Source organism: Crocuta crocuta, unplaced genomic scaffold, assembly GCF_008692635.1.
Source record: "Crocuta crocuta isolate KB4526 unplaced genomic scaffold, BGI_CrCroc_1.0 scaffold159, whole genome shotgun sequence".
In the NCBI taxonomy this organism is placed as follows: domain Eukaryota; kingdom Metazoa; phylum Chordata; class Mammalia; order Carnivora; family Hyaenidae; genus Crocuta; species Crocuta crocuta.
The window spans coordinates 1313742-1338086 of NW_027533263.1; the positions used below are offsets into that span (position 1 = coordinate 1313742).

At 44.3% G+C, this 24345-nt stretch overlaps 3 protein-coding genes across 6 annotated transcripts in view; 1 reads left to right on the top strand and 2 right to left on the bottom strand.

Annotated features, from left to right (window-relative positions):
• Window positions 1–1039: 1039 nt before the first annotated feature.
• CASP10 (caspase 10) overlaps window positions 1040–24345 on the top strand; it is a 58619-nt gene continuing 35313 nt past the window's right edge. For 2 of the 4 annotated variants that reach the window (XM_077747606.1, XM_077747610.1), the window contains exons 1-2: window positions 1040–1188; window positions 1704–1823. The gene's annotated coding sequence lies outside the window, so the exon portion shown is untranslated. Of the gene's footprint in view, window positions 1204–1703; window positions 1824–24345 lie in introns of all 4 variants that reach the window. The other 2 variants (XM_077747607.1, XM_077747608.1) reach the window with 2 other exon arrangements.
• On the bottom strand, window positions 4395–8699 carry LOC144217886 (uncharacterized). Its single transcript, XM_077747637.1, is given in 7 exon segments — window positions 4395–4550; window positions 4812–6337; window positions 6340–7471; window positions 7473–7909; window positions 7945–8025; window positions 8028–8508; window positions 8511–8699. Coding segments are annotated over 7 exon segments (4002 nt in total).
• Window positions 8699–23501, bottom strand: LOC144217887 (uncharacterized). The gene is given in 10 exon segments (XM_077747638.1): window positions 8699–8937; window positions 13227–13391; window positions 13394–14525; window positions 14527–14963; window positions 14999–15079; window positions 15082–15562; window positions 15565–15696; window positions 15698–16114; window positions 16932–17093; window positions 23469–23501. Coding segments are annotated over 10 exon segments (3279 nt in total).

Sequence of the window (24345 nt, forward strand, 5' to 3'; positions counted from 1 at the left end):
CACAATGAAGTATCACCTCATACCTATCAGAATGGCTGAAATAAAAAAGAGAAGAAATAACAAATGTTGAAGAGGATGTGGAGAAAAAGGAACCCTCATGTACTGTTGATGGGAATGCAAACTGGTGTAGCTACTGTGGAAAACAGTATGGAGGTTCCTCAAAAAATTAAAAATAGAATTATCATATGATCCAGTAATTCCACTACTAGGTATTTACCTAAAGAATACAAGAACACTAATTCAAAAAGAGATATGCACCTCTATGTTTATTGCAGCATTATTTACAATAGCTAAATTATGGAAGCAATCCAAGTGTCCACTGACAAATGAATGGATAAAGAAGATGTGGCATATATATATATAAAAAACTCATTCATAAAGAGAGTGAAATCTTGCCATTTGCAACAACATAGATTGATTTACAGAGTATAATGCTAAGTGAAATAAGTCAGTCAGAGAAAGACAAATACCATCTGAATTCACTCATATATGGAACTAAAGAAACAAAACAAACGAAGAAAAAAGAGACAACCCAAAAAACAAACTCTTAAAAGATTTTTTAAAATGTTTATTTATTTTTGAGAGACACAGAGAGAGCATGAGCAGGAGAGGGGAAGAGAAAAAGGGGAAGAAAAGACATAGAATCCAAAGCAGGCTCTCGGCTCTGAGCTGTCAGCACAGAGCCAACACAGGGCTTGAACTCACAAGTTGCGAGATCATGACCTGAGCTGAGGTTGGATGCTTAACTGACTGAGTCACCCAGTTGCCCATCCCCCCACCAAAACAGACTCTTAAATACAGAGAACAAACTGATGGTTAACATAGGGGAAGGGGGGGATGAAATAGGTGAAAGGAATTAAGAGTATACTTATGATGAGCACTGAGTAATATATAGAATTGTTGAATCACTATATTGTACACCTGAAACTAATATAACTCTGTATGTTAACTATACTAGAATTAAAATTTTAAGAAAGGCAGTTATTTTTTCCCCTTCACCTTTTTATCCCTTCTTCCATCTTGCTGACTAGGATGTGAATGTGATGGCTGGAGCTTTAACTTCCGTCTGGAACTATGAAGATAGCGGCCACACTGTAGGTATAGCTGAGTAGTGAGCAGAAAGGAGCCTTCTTGGATGAGGACAGAGTCACTATACCAGCCCTAGTCTACCTACCTCTGGACTTTCATGTGAGAGAAAAAAATGTGGGGTTTATATTTATATTTTTTTAACCTAACACAGTCCAACTGATCCATTATTATTTGACTAAAATGTTTAGAATGCAAGAAGTTTCAAAGAAAAATTTGTCTGGATGATTATTTTAATTTTCTAATTATTTTTTAATGTTTGTTTACTTTTTAAAGAGAGAGAGACAGTATGAGCAAGGAAGAGGCAGAGAGAGAGAGAGGGAGAAAGTGTCCCCGGCAGTCTCCACACTGTCAGTGAACAACCTGATGTGGGGCTCAAACTCCTGAACCATGAGATCATGACCTGAACTGAAGTCAGACGCTTAATTGACTGAGTCTCACAGGCATCCTCTTTTGCTCATTTTTGAACTGAGTTGTTTGATTTTTTACTGTTGAATTTTAAGAGTTCTTTGTATATTTTGGATAGAAATCCTTTATAAGATACGTTTTACAAATATTTTTTCTCAGTCTATGGTAGAAGTTTTTAATTCTAAAAAATGAAGTTCTGTTATGCCCAGATCGCGAGACCCCCAAAGACCACCCAAAGACCACCGAGGAGCCCATTCTGATGAAAGCACACGAGGGTCTTTATTCAAGCTCGAGCAGGGACTCCAACACATCCCGATGCAGCAGTGATGGTATGGAGCCCCGAACTTGTGATCGCAGGGCTTTTTATTATGGTTACTGTGGAATTCGGGGTGTTCCAGCTTGGCAGCCTCCTGATAGGTATAGGCTGTCTTGTCAGTACCTGATTGGTTCAGCCCATCTGGCCTGACTGCCAACTGCCAACCGGAACGTCTTGGGACATAGGCACCTCTTTAAACTGATTGGCTGTTGCTGTTGTTAGGGAAGTAACTAAGGGCAGGCTGCCTACTTACTTCCTGCGGGTTTTCCTGGGACTGGGTTCGGGCCCAGTTCACTCTCAAGATGGAGGCTTTTTCTAAAATGGAGTCAGTTAGATTTAGGTCTCACATTCCCCCCTTTTCTTGAGACTTCTGTGGACCCAATCATAGGTCCTCTAGGAGCTCGAGGTCACCAGGCCTATCTATGTTTTGGGGATATTGGTATTGTGACCGGAGGACCATTAATTGGATGGCCCCCAAGCGTTCTTTCATAAATATAACTAGTCTATTAAGAATGCAAGGTCCAAAGGTTAGTAACAGCAATAAAATCAATAGGGGGCCTAATAAAGTAGAAATCAGGGTAGTTAGCCAAGGGGAGTTGTTAAACCATTTCTCGAACCAACTCTGGCTCAGCTCATACTCTCTCGTTTTCTTCTGGCCAGGCCTTCTCTTATCTTAGCTAGAGATTCTTTGACTACTCCCGAATGATCAACATAAAAGCAGCATTCTTCCCTGAGGGCAGCACATAATCCACCTTGTTGGAGGAATAAAAGGTCTAAGCCCCTTCTGTTCTGCAGTACTGCCTCTGCTAGTGAGGTCAGGGATTCTTGTAAATGGGCAATAGAGTTTTCTAGGTTCTGGATGTCAGCGTCTATGGCCATTCTTAAGTCCTGATAGTTTTTACTTTGGGTTGCTAAGACTGAAATACCGGTCCCTGCTCCTGTCACTCCTAGGCCCAGAAGAACAGTCAGGGTGAGAGTAGTGGTAGGCTCTCTCCTGACCCGCATCAGGTAGCTTGACCCAATCAGGGATGTTATAATTTCTTCATTGGCATGGTAGAGAACTCGGGGCACTAGCTGGACCAGGACACAGAAGTCTTTGTTATGGTTTAGGACTGCACCATGTACACAAGGGGTGAGTCCTGTAGAGCAGGCCCGCCATCCTTGGTCTGGTGGGATTATGTATCCATCGTCCCTAATCTGTTCAGTTTGATTGTAAAGGTGTGAATGTGAAGCCGGGACTTATCCTATGCATAGGCCCTGTCCCATTATAGACTGTAGGGTTAGCCTACTGGTGCTGGCCTGTTGCCATTGGCACTCAGAGGACTCATTAGAAGTGTGATATTGGCCCAAGATGGCTATTGCCTCATAATAGGGAGGCTTGGGATTATAGCATAACTAACAGGACTCAGTTAAATCAGGCTTGGAAGAGTTAAGAACATTAAAAGTGTGGACCATCAGGTCCCATAAGGGCTCTGGCTCTGGTTCCTTGAGGACGGTGGTTCTTACGGACTTAGGTGGCAGGGTAATGGGAGTAAAGTGGGGTTGTCTGGGGGTCGGGCTCCCCAGAATAGGTGCCGCGCTGTTAGGGCTTTTATTAGGAGCTCTTGTAGGTATTTCACGACTAGGACTAGGACCCTCACTAGGGGCTTTGGTAGATTTTGGCTTTAGGCTTGGTTGGGGCGCATGGGGCGCCAGAATCTGGTTTGGGCCTATTGGGATTGGCGGCCCACATGAGATGGGGCTTTGAACTGAGTCGGATGGTGAAAAGGGCCCCTGTTAGATCCCAAGTTCTGGCCCATACATCCTTAACCCCCAGGTTTTTCCTGATACCCAGCCAGGGGCCGACTTTTCTTTAGATGTAAACTGTATGACTCTGGGGTTACATTTTTGGTTACCTTGACAGTTTTTATACCATTGTGAGTCTGCTCTATAACTATCTTTTGGCCGGTGATCTTTTCGATTCACTTTGATGAGGTCATCTTTGAAAGGCGCTGACCACCAGATATCCCCAGTGCTGACACAGGCCCAGGACCAACAATAAAATCGGTCGCCCCCCCGACATCTCTGTCTCCAGGATTGATCCCCGTTTTTGTGTCCTGGACAAATGTAAAAGTAATTTTGTTTAAAAAGGTTACTAGATGGGCCTGCTGGTTTGAGGTCTTGTAGGTCAAGGGTGAGGTTTGGGAACCAGGTGTTCACGGGAGTAATTTTAGACAGTTGTACTAAAACATCTCCCGAGGAAGTATCTGTAAGGGTCCAGGTTAGGTTAAGGGGCTGGTGAGGGTTTCAGTTTTGGTTGGCCTGACAAGGCAGAGTACATACGGTTAGTAGTCCTAGTATTAAAAAGCCAGTTCATGTTTTCCGTGTAGTTTGAGCTTTAGTGGATTCTCTGGGTCCTTGAAGGCCCTCCAGTCTAGATTTGGAGCCAGGTAGTCATCCCTGTTGGCAAACGGGTCAGCTGGTTTGGCGTGGGTGTAGTGGACCCAGGCAGCAATGCCGTCTACTTTCAGGGCCATTGGTCAGTAGCACAACATAAGTTCCCTTCCAGCGTGATTCCAAGTTGCCCTGGCGGTGCTTCTTCACGTCACCGTGAAGTCACCAGGGCGGTACCTGTGTGGCTCCGGAGGTGGACCTGTTTCACAGAGGGCACCAGTTTAGGCCAAACACGTTTATGAACCCATTGGAGGCTTCTGAGGTCTCGGAGGAGACAGGCTTCTTCGAACTCCTCAATGGCCTCATGCTGTAGGCGGGGTATGATAGGGGGTGCTTTACTAAACATGGTCTCAAATGGAGTCAATCTCATTGGATATGGGGAATTACGCACCCTATATAGGGCAAAGGGGAGGAGGACCACCCAGTCACCGCCAGTCTCAAGGGCCAAATTGGTAAGGGTCTCTTTTAAGGTTCTATTCATCCTTTCTACCTGTCCTGAGCTCTGGGGTCAATAAGCACAGTGTAATTTCCAAATAATCCCCAGGGTCGTGGCTAGGTTCTGACTTACCTTGGACACAAAAGCCGGTCCATTATCTGACCCTATCATCTGAGGAAATCCATACCTTGGTAGGATGTCTTCTAGCAGCTTCTTAGCCACCACATGTGCAGTCTCGTGTTTGGTGGGATATGCCTCAGTCCATCCTGAAAAAGTGTCTACAAAGACCAGTAAGTACCTGTAGCCATACCTGCCAGGTTTTACCTCAGTAAAGTCAGTTTCCCAGTAGGCCCCTGGGCGTCTCCCTCTTTGACGTGTTCCAAAATTATGGAGGTTCCGGGTAGCGTTGGTCAGTTGACAGGCTCTGCGTTTGCTGACAATTTATTCAATTTTGGAGTTGGCATCTTTAATTTTAATGTGTGACTGTCTAACCAGGCCTTGTAGTCTTCTCTGTGCCATGTGGGATGCTCGGTGTATTTTTGATAGAACCCTTATTCCCATTTCTTCGGGCAGGATGATTTTGTTATCTGAGGACTTCCACCAGCCCTTAAGGCATTGGGTCATAGGCAGTCCTTTAATCCATTGTAGGTCCTCGAGTGAATAACGAGGAGTCTCTGGTAGGTTGGGGCCCCCCAGATCTATGACTTTGACTGTCAGGGCCGGGGTGCCTTTGAGGGCCTCTTCTTTAGCAGCTCGGTCGGCCATATTGTTGCCTCTGGCCGTCTCAGTTATGTCCTTTTGATGGCCTGGACAATGGATGATAGCTAGTTTTTTCCGGAGCCAAAAAGCTTTGAGGAGAGCTAGGATCTCCTTTTTATTTTTAATAGTCTTTCCCTCGGCCATGAGGAGCCCCCTTTCTCTATAAATTGCCCCATGGATTTGAGTGGTGGCGAAAGCGTATCGACTGTCTGTGTAGACATTTAGTTTTCTCCCCTGCCCTAGAGTTAAAGCTTTAGTGAGCACAATTAGCTCAGCCTTCTGTGCTGAGGTCCCGGCTGGCAGGGGTTCCATCCAAATGACTTTTTCAGTGGATACTACTGCGGCCCCGGCATACCTCAGTCCTTGATGTATGAAGCTACTGCTGTCTGTGTACCAGGTGACTTCTGCATCTGGCAACGGGACGTCCTGCAGGTCCGGATGGGTGGCATGAATATGGGCCAGGATCTCAGCACAGTCATGGAGGGGAGCCTCTATGTCCGGGTCAGGCAGCAATGTAGCTGGGTTCAAGGTGGCCAGGGCCTGGAAAATAATTCTGGTAGGGTTGAGTAGCAGTGTCTGAGAATGGATCATGCGGGCATTACTGAGCCATCAATCTGGTGCTTGCTTTAGAACTCCCTCTATTGCATGAGGGGTGGTGACGGCCAGCTCTTGCCCCGTAGACAATTTATCTGTATCCTTAACCAGCAGGGCCACAGCCGCAATCATGCGGAGACATGGCGGCCAACCGAATGCCACCGGGTCCAGTTTCTTGGAGAGGTAGGCCACAGGCTGGCGCCAGGGGCCCAAAGTTTGGGTGAGGACCCCTATGGCAATGCCTTTATGTTCATCAACAAATAAATGGAAGGGCTTGGTGATGTCTGGCAACCCTAAAGCGGGGCTGACAGTAAGGCCAGTTTCAAGGTGTCAAATGCCTGCTGGTGTTTTTTGGTCCATGTCCAAATTGTACCGGGCTTTTCCTTGGTTGCCTCATAGAGTGGATGTGCCCTTTCAGCGAACCCAGGGATCCAAAGCCGACAGAACCCCGCCGATCCCAGGAATTCCCTTACCTGCCAAGCATTAGTGGGGGTAGGGATCCTCAGGACCATTTCCTTTCTTGCAGGGGATAGCCAGCGCTTGCCTCCTTTTAGGATATATACTAAATATTGGACTTCTTTTTTACAAATTTGGGCCTTCTTGGCTGAAGCCCGATATCCCAGTTCTCCCAGAGTTTGGAGTAATTGTTCAGTGCCGGTCAGGCAGGCATCTCGGTCTTGAGCGGCTATCAAGAGATCATCTACATATTGTGAAAGAGTTATCTGGGGGTGTTGGGAACGAAACTCACCCAGGTCTTTGTGTAAGGCCTCATCGAAGATGGTGGGGGAATTTTTGAACCTCTGGAGCAACCGGGTCCAAGTCTGTTGTCCATTTGTGCCATGCTTGGGATAGGTCCATTCAAAGGCAAAGTATTCCTGGCTGTTTGGGGCCAAGGGGAGACTAAAGAAAGCATCTTTTAGATCCAGGGTGGTGTACCAGATATGAGTCGGTGGAAGGGTGCTTAACAGGGTGTATGGATTGGGCACTGTGGGATGGATGTCCATGACTCACTTGTTGACTTCTCTTAGGTCTTGGACGGGCTGGTAATCATTAGAGTGGGGCTTATGAACTGGCAACAGGGGTGTGTTGCAGGCCAATTGGCAAGGCTGTAACACCCCTAAGTCCAGTAATCGTCTGATGTGGGGAGTTATCCCTCTTTTGGCTTCTAGGGTCATGGGGTATTGCTGGACTCTGACCGGTTTGGTTCCTGGCTTGAATTCAACAAGGATTGGGGCCCAATGCTTGGCCAATCCCATGCCACCTGTTTCGGCCCATGCTGTTGGGAACCTCTGTAGCCAGGACTGCATGTCTGGCTCTGTTGGCCAAGGTTCCTCATGCAGGCGATATTCATCTGCCAGCCCTACAGTAAGGAAGTGTATGGTTTGTCCTGTCCAGTCTAACACTTTTGTCCCTTCAGGGGAGAAATGGATTTGTGCCCCCCCGTTTTCTCAATAAATTATGGCCCAGAAGGGGGTAGGGGCACTCTGGGATGACCATAAATGAGTGGGATACCCGACCCACGCCCAAATCCACAGTTCTTCGGGTAGTCCATGGGTATTGTTTGACTCCTGTCGCTCCTTGGACCCATGACCTTTTGGTTGACAGTGGGCCCCCGGGCTGTAGGAGTACAGAATGTTGGGCCCCTGTATTGACTAGGAAGTCTGTAGATTTCCCCTCCACTTGTAAGGTTACCCTGGGCTCGGGGAGGGGCACTGAACCCCATCCCCTCTAGTCACTGTCTTCTCCCATAACTAGGATGGGGGCCTTAGGTTTTGGTTTCTTGTTGGGACAATCCTTGACCCAGTGCCCCTCTTCTCTGCAATAGGCACATTGATTGAGGCCCACGCAGGGTTTTCTCCATCCCTTTTGGTTTCCTCCTTACTCTGTTCTAGGGAGGCCAGTTGCTTGAGACGGTGTTTTCGGTTGTCTGGATCTGCTATGGCAGCCAGCAGTATCTTTGCCAGGTCCAGGTTCTGTCTCTTTTCAGCCCTAATTTGTTATTTTCTGCACTTTCCCTGTTATTATATACTCTCTCTGCCACAACTACTAAATCTTGGAGACTCTTTTCTCCAAGTCTTTCTAACTTTTGAAGCTTGAGGCGGATATCGGGAGCTTCTTGGTTAATGAAAGCCATGGCCACTGCCGATTTACTGGATTTGGCTTCCGGATCCATGGGAGTGTACTGGGGAAAGGCTTCCATTATTCTTTCAAGGAAGGCTGTGGGGCTTTCCTTGGAACCCTGACTAACATTATAAACCTTGGCCATGTTAGTGGGCTTGTGAGCTGCAGCCCTGAGACCTGCCAATAGAGCCTGGCGGTACCCTAGGAGGCACTCCTTACCTTCTGCTGTGTTGTAGTCCCAATCTGGGCGGGTGAGGGGGAAGTGGGCATCAATACATGCCTGGTCCATTGTGGGGACCCCAGTGGGGCCAGGAACTAATTTCCTGGCCTCACTCTGGATGCGTTCTTGTTCCTCAGGGTGGTGAAGAGAACCTGCAACAATTGCTGACAATCATCCCAGGTGGGCTGATGAGTAAAAAGGACAGTTTCCAACAAATTAATAAGGGATCTAGGATTCTCAGAAAAGGGAGCATTCTGAGATCTCCAATTAATAGAGATCACTAGTGGCAAATGGCCAATAGTGGTGTGGCTGATGGCCTTGGGCATCAGGGGGGCCCGTGGCCCTCAGGGGGAGGAAAGTGGAGTCGGGTCCTTCTGGGGTCGCGCCGCAGCGGCTCCTTGTCCCCCGGGCGGGGCCTCGATTCAGTCCCGTGGCCGGGGCCGAGGGGCCAGCTGGTGGCTCCACTGGTAGCTGTGGCGGGGCTGCTGCTGCTGCCTCGTTGACAGGGGGCTGTAAAGGGGATTGGTATAGGGGTGGAAAAATCAACTCTTCTTCCACTTCTCCCTGCAAAATGGGGTAAAGAGTAGCCGAGGGTTTAGACTCAGGTTGTTGGGAGTTAGCCTTTCGGGGCGGCACCTGTTTCTCAGAAGTAACTAAAACAGGGGCCGATGCAGAGGAGGGCGACACCTGGGGAGGTAAAAAATGTTTAAACCATGGAGGGGGATCATCCATCAAGTCGGCCCAGACTACAATGTATGGAACCTGGTTCGGGTGGCCCGTGCGGGGCCGAAAGACCTGCTGTTCTACTTGGTGCAAAGAGTCTGAAATTTTCTCTTTTTAACTTTCACGGAGAGATTGTGCACTTGAGCTCTGATATCCTTGAAGTGAGTGAGCAACAGGTCTAGGGGTTTAGAGGGTGTCTGTCCCATTTTGTCAGTCTCAGTCGCCCAGTAATAAAAGTCCAACAGACACAACTGACAGCCATAGACACACACAGAGAGACAGATAACAAAGTTCGCCGCCCACAGACACACACACACAGTGACAGATAACAAAGTTCGCCACGGAAAAGAAACTGAACTGCAACTGGGACGAAGGCTTTTGGTTGGATCGTGGGCACAACCTGCCTTGTCCCTCTGAACCAATACAGAATACAGGTTAGGGGCAGTCTGCTGGACACTTTGTCCTCTCTGATACAGAAGGAGCCTGGAACGTCTTCCAGGTCTCCTGCACCTGTGGCCCCCAGCGCATCCGCCTTGACCGCCTTTGGTTGCCTAATACAGATTTGTCTCAAAACCAGAGTTACACAGACGAACACAACAGAAAGAGATTCTTACCAGCTGGTTGACCCTCTGGTTCGGGGGTCCTGGGGGGGTCTTGGGGGATCCTGGACGAGCCCCCAAATGTTATGCCCAGATGGCGAGACCCCCAAAGACCACCGAGGAGCCGATTCCAATGAAAGTACATGGTCTTTATTCAAGCTCGAGCAGGAACTCCAACACACCCCGACGCAGCGGTGATGGTATGGAGCCCCGAACTCGTGATCGCAGGGCTTTTTATTATGGTTATTGTGGAATTCGGGGTGTTCCAGCTTGGCAGCCTCCTGATAGGTACAGGCTGTCTTGTCAGTACCCGATTGGTTTGGCCCATCTGGCCTGACCACAAACTGCCAACCGGAACGTCTTGGGACATAGACACCTCTTTAAACTGATTGGCTGTTGCTGTTGTTAGGGAAATAACTAAGGGCAGGCTGCGGTTTTTCCTGGGACTGGGTTCGGGCCTAGTTCACTCTCAAGATGGAGGCTTTTTCTAAAATGGAATCAGTTAGATTTAGGTCTCACAGTTCAACAAATCCATTTTTTTCTCCTGGGTGTGCTTTTGGTGTGTCTCTAAGAAATCATCATTAAACTCAAGATCACCTAAATTTTCTCCTGTGTTATTATCCAGAAGTTGTAGAATTTTGCATTTTACATTTAAGTCTATGATGATTTTGAGTTACTTTTTGTGAAAGATATAAGATTTGTGTCTATATTCCTTTTTTTGTATGTCCACTTGTCCTGGCACTATTTGTTGTATTCCATTGATTTTTCTGTCTATTCTTTTACTAATATGACGCCATTTTGATCTTTATATTTAAAGTTTTATATTGAGTCTTGCAATACCCAAAGTTGGTAGCATACTGAGAGTTTAAAATAAATGCAGTTGTATTATTTGTTTCATTTTTATACAAAGCACATATTGTAACTTTAAAAAATAAAATAAAAATGGGGCGCCTTGGTGTCTCCGTCAGTTAAGTGTCCGACTTTGGCTCAGGTCATGATCTCATGGTTTGTGAATTTGAGCCCCATGTTTGGGTTCGGATTCTGTCTGTCTGTCTGTCTGTCTGTCTCTGCCTCTCCCCTGCTCGTGCTCTGTCTCTGTCTTTCACTCTCTCAAAGGTAAATACACATTTAAAAAAAATAAAAAATAGGGGGGCCTGGGTGACTCAGTTGGTTACATGTCCCACTTTGGCTCAGGTCATGATCTCATGGTTCGTGGGTTTGAGTCCTGCGTCAGGCTCTATGCTGACAGCCAGCTCAGAGCCTGGAGCCTACTTTGGATTCTGTGTCTCCCCCTCTCTCTGACCCTCCCCTGCTCATGCTGTCGCTCTCTCACGTGCTCTCTCTCTCAGAAATAAATAAAATATTAAAAAAATTAAAATAAAAAATAAAATAAAAATTGCATATTGTAAAAGGTCCAATTTCTTTAATATATAAACACATTTAATGTATTTATTTTAAACATAAATGGCATAATATTTTTTAATAAATGTTTTTTTTAATTTTGAGAGAGAAAGAACAAGTAGGTAAGGGACAGAAAGAGGGAGAGACACAGGATCTGAAGCAGGCAGGCTCTGCATTGTCAGCACAGGGCCAGACGTGGGGCTTGAACTCACAAACCACGATATCATGACCTGAGCTGAAACTGGATGCTTAACCGACTGAACCACCCAGGCACCTCCATAAATGGCATAATATTCAACACTGTTCTTTCTTTTCATTCAAGTAGTCATGTCTGTATATGTTTTGTATCATATTTAAGTTATTCACAATTTTTCACTATTTAAATGATGATACAAGAAACATCTTTTCTTCCTTATTTGGTAAGAACTTCCTGCCCTAAACCTGGGATTCTCATCCTCTTCTTTGTGTCTCCTTTGGCATAGGTCAGTCTTCTGTCAAGATTAAACATTATTTTGGCTATCTTGTATCATTAAACTCTCTCTCTGTCTTTGATCCTTTAGTTTTAAAACAAGCTCTGACTCCTCCATCAAATGAAGCCTTTCTCTCTTTAAAAAATTTTTTAAAAAATTTATTTGTTTTGAGAGAGAGAGATAAGGGGACGGGCAGAGAGAGAGAGAGAGGGAGACAGAGAATCCCAAGCAGGCTCCTGACTGTCAGTGTGGAGCCCAACTCAGGGCTCAAACCCACAAACAGTGAGATCATGACCTGAGCTGAAATCAAGAGTTGGACACTTAACTAAATGAACCACTCAGGCACCCCATGCCCCTCTCTTTCAAGCTACTGTCTTATGTATGTTTTAGACTATACCCTCTCCTCTTCTACCCATTTGCTTCATACTTCCCTACTATCTGGATTTCACCTTAATCATTCTGCCAAATCTCTAAGATCCAAGAGTTAACATTTCAGTTAACAGGACCTCCAGAATATCATTTTCACCCTGATCCACCCTCTGCTATGTTTCTTCATCCAGCTAGTTTCCAAATTAGTTGTTTCTGTATCTATAATGTCTTTTCCATCTATCTTCGTTATTACATTTCTCCTGCTTCCATTATTTCTCCATTGAACTATGATAATAGCTTTCTCACTGATCCTACCACTACCCTCTTAATTCTATGATAACTTTATACATAGCAACCTCAAGAGTCTCCCTAACTGCAGCTTTGTCCCGTACCTCCTTTGAAACCTTTAAGATTCTCCATTGCAGAGGGTGTGGCTGGGGAGTGGGGTGAAGGATGGAGTGAGGAATAGGAAAGACTGCATTGTTAAGTCCTAGAGTCCAAAGGCCCAGAAAACCAGGAGTATTTTAATGTCCAAAGGGAGGAGAAAATGACCATCCTAGCTGAAAAAGAGAAAATTTGCCCTCCCTCCTTTTTATTGGACCTTTAATGGATTGGATGTTGCCCACCCATACTATTGAGGTCAGATTTTCTTTACTCAGTCTACTGATTTAAATGTTAATCCCTTCCAGAAACATCCTTACAGATACCTACCCAGAAATAATGTTTACTGACTCTCTAGGCATTCCTTCACCATCAAGTTGACAGCATACAATCGACAATCACAGGTAGTTTGTGACATCTAATTGTGATATATTCCAGATCTCCCTTTATTTTTTCATTTAGATATAATTCACATTTTATAAAATTCATCCTTTTAAAGTACACAAGTCACTGGTTTTTAGTATATTCACAGTTGTGTACATCCACAATCTAATATCAGAACATTTTCATCTATCTTAAAAGAATTTTCATACCTGTTAACCATTATTCCCTATTCTCCCCTTCTCCCCAGCTCCTGGGCAAACATTAATCCACTTTCTAGCTCTACATATTTGTCCACTATGGATATTTTCTATGAACAAATCATACAATATATTTCTTTTTGTTTTTTTTTATACTTTTTTTTTTAATGTTCTATTTATTTCTAGGAGAGAGAGAGAGACAGCGTGAGCAGGGGAGGGTCAGAGAGAGAGGGAGTCACAGACTGAAACAGGCTCCAGGCTCCGAGCTGGCAGTCAGCACAGAGCCCGACGCGGGGCTCGAACCCACGAACCGCGAGATCATGACCNACATGGCGGCCAACCGAATGCCACCGGGTCCAGTTTCTTGGAGAGGTAGGCCACAGGCTGGCGCCAGGGGCCCAAAGTTTGGGTGAGGACCCCTATGGCAATGCCTTTATGTTCATCAACAAATAAATGGAAGGGCTTGGTGATGTCTGGCAACCCTAAAGCGGGGCTGACAGTAAGGCCAGTTTCAAGGTGTCAAATGCCTGCTGGTGTTTTTTGGTCCATGTCCAAATTGTACCGGGCTTTTCCTTGGTTGCCTCATAGAGTGGATGTGCCCTTTCAGCGAACCCAGGGATCCAAAGCCGACAGAACCCCGCCGATCCCAGGAATTCCCTTACCTGCCAAGCATTAGTGGGGGTAGGGATCCTCAGGACCATTTCCTTTCTTGCAGGGGATAGCCAGCGCTTGCCTCCTTTTAGGATATATACTAAATATTGGACTTCTTTTTTACAAATTTGGGCCTTCTTGGCTGAAGCCCGATATCCCAGTTCTCCCAGAGTTTGGAGTAATTGTTCAGTGCCGGTCAGGCAGGCATCTCGGTCTTGAGCGGCTATCAAGAGATCATCTACATATTGTGAAAGAGTTATCTGGGGGTGTTGGGAACGAAACTCACCCAGGTCTTTGTGTAAGGCCTCATCGAAGATGGTGGGGGAATTTTTGAACCTCTGGAGCAACCGGGTCCAAGTCTGTTGTCCATTTGTGCCATGCTTGGGATAGGTCCATTCAAAGGCAAAGTATTCCTGGCTGTTTGGGGCCAAGGGGAGACTAAAGAAAGCATCTTTTAGATCCAGGGTGGTGTACCAGATATGAGTCGGTGGAAGGGTGCTTAACAGGGTGTATGGATTGGGCACTGTGGGATGGATGTCCATGACTCACTTGTTGACTTCTCTTAGGTCTTGGACGGGCTGGTAATCATTAGAGTGGGGCTTATGAACTGGCAACAGGGGTGTGTTGCAGGCCAATTGGCAAGGCTGTAACACCCCTAAGTCCAGTAATCGTCTGATGTGGGGAGTTATCCCTCTTTTGGCTTCTAGGGTCATGGGGTATTGCTGGACTCTGACCGGTTTGGTTCCTGGCTTGAATTCAACAAGGATTGGGGCCCAATGCTTGGCCAATCCCATGCCACCTGTTTCGGCCCATGCTGTTGGGAACCTCTGTAGCCAGGACTGCATGTCTGGCTCTGTTGGCCAAGGTTCCTCATGCAGGCGATATTCATCTGCCAGCCCTACAGTAAGGAAGTGTATGGTTTGTCCTGTCCAGTCTAACACTTTTGTCCCTTCAGGGGAGAAATGGATTTGTGCCCCCCCGTTTTCTCAATAAATTATGGCCCAGAAGGGGGTAGGGGCACTCTGGGATGACCATAAATGAGTGGGATACCCGACCCACGCCCAAATCCACAGTTCTTCGGGTAGTCCATGGGTATTGTTTGACTCCTGTCGCTCCTTGGACCCATGACCTTTTGGTTGACAGTGGGCCCCCGGGCTGTAGGAGTACAGAATGTTGGGCCCCTGTATTGACTAGGAAGTCTGTAGATTTCCCCTCCACTTGTAAGGTTACCCTGGGCTCGGGGAGGGGCACTGAACCCCATCCCCTCTAGTCACTGTCTTCTCCCATAACTAGGATGGGGGCCTTAGGTTTTGGTTTCTTGTTGGGACAATCCTTGACCCAGTGCCCCTCTTCTCTGCAATAGGCACATTGATTGAGGCCCACGCAGGGTTTTCTCCATCCCTTTTGGTTTCCTCCTTACTCTGTTCTAGGGAGGCCAGTTGCTTGAGACGGTGTTTTCGGTTGTCTGGATCTGCTATGGCAGCCAGCAGTATCTTTGCCAGGTCCAGGTTCTGTCTCTTTTCAGCCCTAATTTGTTATTTTCTGCACTTTCCCTGTTATTATATACTCTCTCTGCCACAACTACTAAATCTTGGAGACTCTTTTCTCCAAGTCTTTCTAACTTTTGAAGCTTGAGGCGGATATCGGGAGCTTCTTGGTTAATGAAAGCCATGGCCACTGCCGATTTACTGGATTTGGCTTCCGGATCCATGGGAGTGTACTGGGGAAAGGCTTCCATTATTCTTTCAAGGAAGGCTGTGGGGCTTTCCTTGGAACCCTGACTAACATTATAAACCTTGGCCATGTTAGTGGGCTTGTGAGCTGCAGCCCTGAGACCTGCCAATAGAGCCTGGCGGTACCCTAGGAGGCACTCCTTACCTTCTGCTGTGTTGTAGTCCCAATCTGGGCGGGTGAGGGGGAAGTGGGCATCAATACATGCCTGGTCCATTGTGGGGACCCCAGTGGGGCCAGGAACTAATTTCCTGGCCTCACTCTGGATGCGTTCTTGTTCCTCAGGGTGGTGAAGAGAACCTGCAACAATTGCTGACAATCATCCCAGGTGGGCTGATGAGTAAAAAGGACAGTTTCCAACAAATTAATAAGGGATCTAGGATTCTCAGAAAAGGGAGCATTCTGAGATCTCCAATTAATAGAGATCACTAGTGGCAAATGGCCAATAGTGGTGTGGCTGATGGCCTTGGGCATCAGGGGGGCCCGTGGCCCTCAGGGGGAGGAAAGTGGAGTCGGGTCCTTCTGGGGTCGCGCCGCAGCGGCTCCTTGTCCCCCGGGCGGGGCCTCGATTCAGTCCCGTGGCCGGGGCCGAGGGGCCAGCTGGTGGCTCCACTGGTAGCTGTGGCGGGGCTGCTGCTGCTGCCTCGTTGACAGGGGGCTGTAAAGGGGATTGGTATAGGGGTGGAAAAATCAACTCTTCTTCCACTTCTCCCTGCAAAATGGGGTAAAGAGTAGCCGAGGGTTTAGACTCAGGTTGTTGGGAGTTAGCCTTTCGGGGCGGCACCTGTTTCTCAGAAGTAACTAAAACAGGGGCCGATGCAGAGGAGGGCGACACCTGGGGAGGTAAAAAATGTTTAAACCATGGAGGGGGATCATCCATCAAGTCGGCCCAGACTACAATGTATGGAACCTGGTTCGGGTGGCCCGTGCGGGGCCGAAAGACCTGCTGTTCTACTTGGTGCAAAGAGTCTGAAATTTTCTCTTTTTAACTTTCACGGAGAGATTGTGCACTTGAGCTCTGATATCCTTGAAGTGAGTGAGCAACAGGTCTAGGGGTTTAGAGGGTGTCTGTCCCATTTTGTCAGTCTCAGTCGCCCAGTAATAAAAGTCCAACAGACACAACTGACAGCCATAGACACACACAGAGAGACAGATAACAAAGTTCGCCGCCCACAGACACACACACACAGTGACAGATAACAAAGTTCGCCACGGAAAAGAAACTGAACTGCAACTGGGACGAAGGCTTTTGGTTGGATCGTGGGCACAACCTGCCTTGTCCCTCTGAACCAATACAGAATACAGGTTAGGGGCAGTCTGCTGGACACTTTGTCCTCTCTGATACAGAAGGAGCCTGGAACGTCTTCCAGGTCTCCTGCACCTGTGGCCCCCAGCGCATCCGCCTTGACCGCCTTTGGTTGCCTAATACAGATTTGTCTCAAAACCAGAGTTACACAGACGAACACAACAGAAAGAGATTCTTACCAGCTGGTTGACCCTCTGGTTCGGGGGTCCTGGGGGGGTCTTGGGGGATCCTGGACGAGCCCCCAAATGTTATGCCCAGATGGCGAGACCCCCAAAGACCACCGAGGAGCCGATTCCAATGAAAGTACATGGTCTTTATTCAAGCTCGAGCAGGAACTCCAACACACCCCGACGCAGCGGTGATGGTATGGAGCCCCGAACTCGTGATCGCAGGGCTTTTTATTATGGTTATTGTGGAATTCGGGGTGTTCCAGCTTGGCAGCCTCCTGATAGGTACAGGCTGTCTTGTCAGTACCCGATTGGTTTGGCCCATCTGGCCTGACCACAAACTGCCAACCGGAACGTCTTGGGACATAGACACCTCTTTAAACTGATTGGCTGTTGCTGTTGTTAGGGAAATAACTAAGGGCAGGCTGCGGTTTTTCCTGGGACTGGGTTCGGGCCTAGTTCACTCTCAAGATGGAGGCTTTTTCTAAAATGGAATCAGTTAGATTTAGGTCTCACAGTTCAACAAATCCATTTTTTTCTCCTGGGTGTGCTTTTGGTGTGTCTCTAAGAAATCATCATTAAACTCAAGATCACCTAAATTTTCTCCTGTGTTATTATCCAGAAGTTGTAGAATTTTGCATTTTACATTTAAGTCTATGATGATTTTGAGTTACTTTTTGTGAAAGATATAAGATTTGTGTCTATATTCCTTTTTTTGTATGTCCACTTGTCCTGGCACTATTTGTTGTATTCCATTGATTTTTCTGTCTATTCTTTTACTAATATGACGCCATTTTGATCTTTATATTTAAAGTTTTATATTGAGTCTTGCAATACCCAAAGTTGGTAGCATACTGAGAGTTTAAAATAAATGCAGTTGTATTATTTGTTTCATTTTTATACAAAGCACATATTGTAACTTTAAAAAATAAAATAAAAATGGGGCGCCTTGGTGTCTCCGTCAGTTAAGTGTCCGACTTTGGCTCAGGTCATGATCTCATGGTTTGTGAATTTGAGCCCCATGTTTGGGTTCGGATTCTGTCTGTCTGTCTGTCTGTCTGTCTCTGCCTCTCCCCTGCTCGTGCTCTGTCTCTGTCTTTCACTCTCTCAAAGGTAAATACACATTTAAAAAAAATAAAAAATAGGGGGGCCTGGGTGACTCAGTTGGTTACATGTCCCACTTTGGCTCAGGTCATGATCTCATGGTTCGTGGGTTTGAGTCCTGCGTCAGGCTCTATGCTGACAGCCAGCTCAGAGCCTGGAGCCTACTTTGGATTCTGTGTCTCCCCCTCTCTCTGACCCTCCCCTGCTCATGCTGTCGCTCTCTCACGTGCTCTCTCTCTCAGAAATAAATAAAATATTAAAAAAATTAAAATAAAAAATAAAATAAAAATTGCATATTGTAAAAGGTCCAATTTCTTTAATATATAAACACATTTAATGTATTTATTTTAAACATAAATGGCATAATATTTTTTAATAAATGTTTTTTTTAATTTTGAGAGAGAAAGAACAAGTAGGTAAGGGACAGAAAGAGGGAGAGACACAGGATCTGAAGCAGGCAGGCTCTGCATTGTCAGCACAGGGCCAGACGTGGGGCTTGAACTCACAAACCACGATATCATGACCTGAGCTGAAACTGGATGCTTAACCGACTGAACCACCCAGGCACCTCCATAAATGGCATAATATTCAACACTGTTCTTTCTTTTCATTCAAGTAGTCATGTCTGTATATGTTTTGTATCATATTTAAGTTATTCACAATTTTTCACTATTTAAATGATGATACAAGAAACATCTTTTCTTCCTTATTTGGTAAGAACTTCCTGCCCTAAACCTGGGATTCTCATCCTCTTCTTTGTGTCTCCTTTGGCATAGGTCAGTCTTCTGTCAAGATTAAACATTATTTTGGCTATCTTGTATCATTAAACTCTCTCTCTGTCTTTGATCCTTTAGTTTTAAAACAAGCTCTGACTCCTCCATCAAATGAAGCCTTTCTCTCTTTAAAAAATTTTTTAAAAAATTTATTTGTTTTGAGAGAGAGAGATAAGGGGACGGGCAGAGAGAGAGAGAGAGGGAGACAGAGAATCCCAAGCAGGCTCCTGACTGTCAGTGTGGAGCCCAACTCAGGGCTCAAACCCACAAACAGTGAGATCATGACCTGAGCTGAAATCAAGAGTTGGACACTTAACTAAATGAACCACTCAGGCACCCCATGCCCCTCTCTTTCAAGCTACTGTCTTATGTATGTTTTAGACTATACCCTCTCCTCTTCTACCCATTTGCTTCATACTTCCCTACTATCTGGATTTCACCTTAATCATTCTGCCAAATCTCTAAGATCCAAGAGTTAACATTTCAGTTAACAGGACCTCCAGAATATCATTTTCACCCTGATCCACCCTCTGCTATGTTTCTTCATCCAGCTAGTTTCCAAATTAGTTGTTTCTGTATCTATAATGTCTTTTCCATCTATCTTCGTTATTACATTTCTCCTGCTTCCATTATTTCTCCATTGAACTATGATAATAGCTTTCTCACTGATCCTACCACTACCCTCTTAATTCTATGATAACTTTATACATAGCAACCTCAAGAGTCTCCCTAACTGCAGCTTTGTCCCGTACCTCCTTTGAAACCTTTAAGATTCTCCATTGCAGAGGGTGTGGCTGGGGAGTGGGGTGAAGGATGGAGTGAGGAATAGGAAAGACTGCATTGTTAAGTCCTAGAGTCCAAAGGCCCAGAAAACCAGGAGTATTTTAATGTCCAAAGGGAGGAGAAAATGACCATCCTAGCTGAAAAAGAGAAAATTTGCCCTCCCTCCTTTTTATTGGACCTTTAATGGATTGGATGTTGCCCACCCATACTATTGAGGTCAGATTTTCTTTACTCAGTCTACTGATTTAAATGTTAATCCCTTCCAGAAACATCCTTACAGATACCTACCCAGAAATAATGTTTACTGACTCTCTAGGCATTCCTTCACCATCAAGTTGACAGCATACAATCGACAATCACAGGTAGTTTGTGACATCTAATTGTGATATATTCCAGATCTCCCTTTATTTTTTCATTTAGATATAATTCACATTTTATAAAATTCATCCTTTTAAAGTACACAAGTCACTGGTTTTTAGTATATTCACAGTTGTGTACATCCACAATCTAATATCAGAACATTTTCATCTATCTTAAAAGAATTTTCATACCTGTTAACCATTATTCCCTATTCTCCCCTTCTCCCCAGCTCCTGGGCAAACATTAATCCACTTTCTAGCTCTACATATTTGTCCACTATGGATATTTTCTATGAACAAATCATACAATATATTTCTTTTTGTTTTTTTTTATACTTTTTTTTTTAATGTTCTATTTATTTCTAGGAGAGAGAGAGAGACAGCGTGAGCAGGGGAGGGTCAGAGAGAGAGGGAGTCACAGACTGAAACAGGCTCCAGGCTCCGAGCTGGCAGTCAGCACAGAGCCCGACGCGGGGCTCGAACCCACGAACCGCGAGATCATGACCTAAGCGAAAGTCGGACGCTTAACCGACTAAGCCACCCAGATGCCCCAATATATTTCTTTTTGTATACGACTTTTTCCATGTAGCATAATGTTTTCAAGGTTCATCCATGTTGAAGAATACATTAGTACTTCATTTTATTTAATGTCTAAATAATATTCCATTGTATGGACAGAACACATTTTGTTTACCTATTCATCAGCTGGTGAAAATTGAATTGTTTCCATGTTTTTGGCCTTTATGAATGATACTGCTATGAGTATTCATGTGTAAGTTTTTGTGTGAATACATACTTTCAGTTCTATTGGGTATATACATGGGAATGGACTTACTGGATCATATAATAACTATATGTTCAACTTTTTGAGGACTGCTAAACTGTTTTGCAAAGTGGCTGCACCACTTTACATTCCCACCAGCAATGTTCCAATTTCTCTACATCCTTGCCAACACTTGTTATTGTCTCTTTCTTTCTTTCTTTCTTTCTTCTTTCTTTCTTTCTTTTCTTTCAAAACTCCATACTGTTTTCTATAGTGGCTGCACTGATTTACATTCCCACCAACAGTGTACAAGGATTTCCTTTTCTTCACATCCTCACCAACATTCTTATTTCTTGTCTTTTTGATAAAAGCCATTATAACAGGTGTGAAATGGTATCTTCTTGGTTGATTTGATTTGTGTTTCCCTGATGATTAGTGATATTGAGCATCTTTNTTCCTTCCTTCCTTCCTTCCTTTCTTTCTTTCTTTCTTTCTTTCTTTCTTTCCCTCCCTCCCTTCCTTCCTTCCTTCTAATTACCCTGCTGGGTGTGAAATGGTATCTCATTGTGGGTTTGATTGCATTGCCTTAATGGCTAATGCTGTTAAAGATCTTTTCATGTGCATATTGGCCATTTGTATATCTTCTCTGCAGAAGCATCATTCAAATCCTTTCCCATTTTTAATTGATTATCTTTTTATTATTCTGGCATAAGCATTCCTTATATATTCTGTATACTTGTGTCTTATCAGATAGAAGATTTGCAAATAATTTCTTTCATTCTAGGAGTTGTTTTTTTCACTCTAGATAGGGTCTTTTCTAGCACAAAATTTATATATTTTGATGATGTCTAATTGATCTATTTTTTCTTTTGTTGCTTAAAAGTTTTGGCATCATATCTCCAAAATTATTGCCTAATGCAAGATCATGAAGAGTTACACTTATATTTTCTTGTAAGAGTTTTATGATTTTAGTTCTTACATTTAGGTCTCTGACCCATTTTGAGTTATCTTTTTTAGCAGCATTAAAAGTATTTTACTCTTTTAACCACATCTATCTAGTTCCCTAGCAAATCTAATGTTAATTTGTTAAAATCTTTTAGGAAACGTCATTATCTTGTGGAACTTTGAGCTTTTGTCACCTCAGAATTACCTATCTTCTTGTACCAAACTCACTTAATTTTTTTTTAAGAGAGAGAGAGAGTGAGAGCAAGCAGGGGAGGGTGGCAGAGAGAGAAACTCAAGGAGGCTCCATGTTCAATGCTGAGCCTGATGCAGGGCTCTATCCCACAGCCCTGGGATCATGACCTGACCTGAAATCAAGAGTCAGATGCTCAACTGACTGAGCCACCCAGGGATGCCCCTCTCCCAACTCTCTTAATTTGAAAGTAAGATGGAAGGCCTTCGGGGTTCACAGACTGGGGGAGGGCAAATTTAAAGATCAGCTTACTAATTCTACATTTGGGTTCATCCAAGGAAAATAATTATAAATATGTGCCAAGATTTATCTGTAATTATTTTCTTTTTTTAGTGTCAATGTATTTATTTTGAGAGAGAAAGATGGAGGGGCAGATAGAGGGAGAGAGAGAATCTCAAGCAGGCTCCTGTGAGTGCAGAGCCTGACATGGGGCTCCATCTCATGCAACTGCAAGATCCTGACCTGAGCCGAGCTGGAGTCTGATGGTTACTGGACTGAGCCACCCCACGGCGCCTCTCTATAAGTATCTTCTATGCAACATTGTTCACAATACTAAAAAATTGGAAACAAATTAGATGTCTGATAATTAGAAATTGGTTAAATACATATGGAACATCCATGGAAAGGAATATCATCTAGCCACTATGCATCATGTTTTCAAAGATATTTAATGATATGGGAAAAATGTGTATTAAATGAAAAAAGAAAATTTTACAGCACAATTAAATTTTTGGTAAATAATATACATATAAAAAAGTGAAAGAAAATATACTAAAATTTTAAGGTAGTTATAGACTACAAATGACTGCATGTTTCTCCATTTTCCAGCTTTTCTACATTAAATAATGGAAGTATTTTTTTAATTACCACTTTTGAAGTAAGAGAAGGGACATATTAAAACAGATCAGTCTGTAGTAGAGTGAATCCAAAATGGGTCACATTTTACTTGTCTAGCTACAATCTCTTGCCAGTTCACTAGTTGGAGATCTCTGCTGGGATCCTTGCCAGAGAAAGTCTTCCATTTTGGTAGTTTGCTTCACCATGTTCCCATGAATAAAATCGTTTCTGGCAAGGTCTGGAGTGTTTGGATAAGGTGTGGGGTGAGGGAGGGAGACGGTCCTGGAAGTTGGGGATGTAATGGCTAGTCAAAGAACCTGCTACCTCAGGACCAGGGTTGGGGTGCAAGTTTCAGGGCACAGAGCTCTTCTCCAGTTCATACACCCACCTTCCCCATCACTTGTGTTCATTTTTTAGTTCATGAGTCTTTACACTTATAAAGTTTCCCTTTATAAGTTTTGAGGGTGGAGAACCTCGACCAAAGCCTGGTGGTAAAGGAAAACCTACTACTGCTACCACCAGTTGCTCTCAAGGCAGAACTAACAGAAAATAATCCAGTATTTCCTCTTTGTCACCAGGATAGTAGCAGACTCCCATCACTATAAAAGGCTACATAGGTTTTGACTAGCTCTTCATGTAGACCCAGTTGACTGCAACCAATCAGGAAAGATGCTGTAAGAAATGTTTATTCTTTCTACTACTATCCACTTGCCATCAGCACGTCCTCAGTAATTGTGTTTCAAATTGGAAGAAGTATGAAATACTCAATATAAATCACATGGCACATGGTCTCACCTCTGTAAACTAGATTTGAGTGTTTCCACTGAGCACTAGGATAAAAGTTTAAGTTTTACTTCATGTGTCTCTATTCTACTTCTACTTTCCAGGCTTAGCTCAAATACCTCCTCCTTCAAAGCATCTTCATCAGGATTCATCCTTTGTTTTTGGGGCTTTCATGCATTTAGGTGAAGCCCCGTGGCAGGGTCACTATGCCCTGCCCAATGTTTACAGATATTATGTCATATGGAGTTACAGGCAGCAGTAGCCTTGGGATCAACAGCACGGGATCTGGAATCGGGGAAACCTAGAATTCCCATCTCTTCCTAGCTTTGGGATGATATCAAGAGATGTAGCATCCCTAAACTTCTATTTCATCACCTACTGAATGTAACTAATAATGCTGACTTTAGACAGTTAATCAGAAAAGAAGAGGTCAAGAAATGGTAGTAGTCATAATTATTTGAAGGCAAACATTGCATCTTATTCACTTTTCCTTCCTAATTGTGCCCAGTTCCGTGCTTTACACTTAGGAAGAGCTTGCTAAATATTTAATATTGCTGAACAAAAGTTGAAAGGGCTTATGTACTTTATGAACAGAGTGAGAGAAATGATAGTTTTCCAAACTGCCTTCTGAAATGCCCCAAGGGATGAAACAGAATAGAAGACTAAGACTTAGGGCCTGTGTATCTTTATCTTAAAAAAAAAAAAGTGTGGTAAAATATACATAACATAAAATTTACCATTCAAATGATTTTTAAGTATATGTCTTTTTTTGTTTCTTTTTTCTCTTAACCAATTATTTATTATTGTTAATAGTGAAGAACATTTCTAAATGGCATACAGTCCAATAATAAATGGAACTCCCTCTATCAGTGCTCATGTCCATCTGAATGTGTTTAGGAGTTTTATAGAAGTCATGCACACACAATCATTTCCTCAAGCCACATACAGGTTTTTCACACTTGCTTCCAATTTTCACACTTGCAGAAAAATTTAATC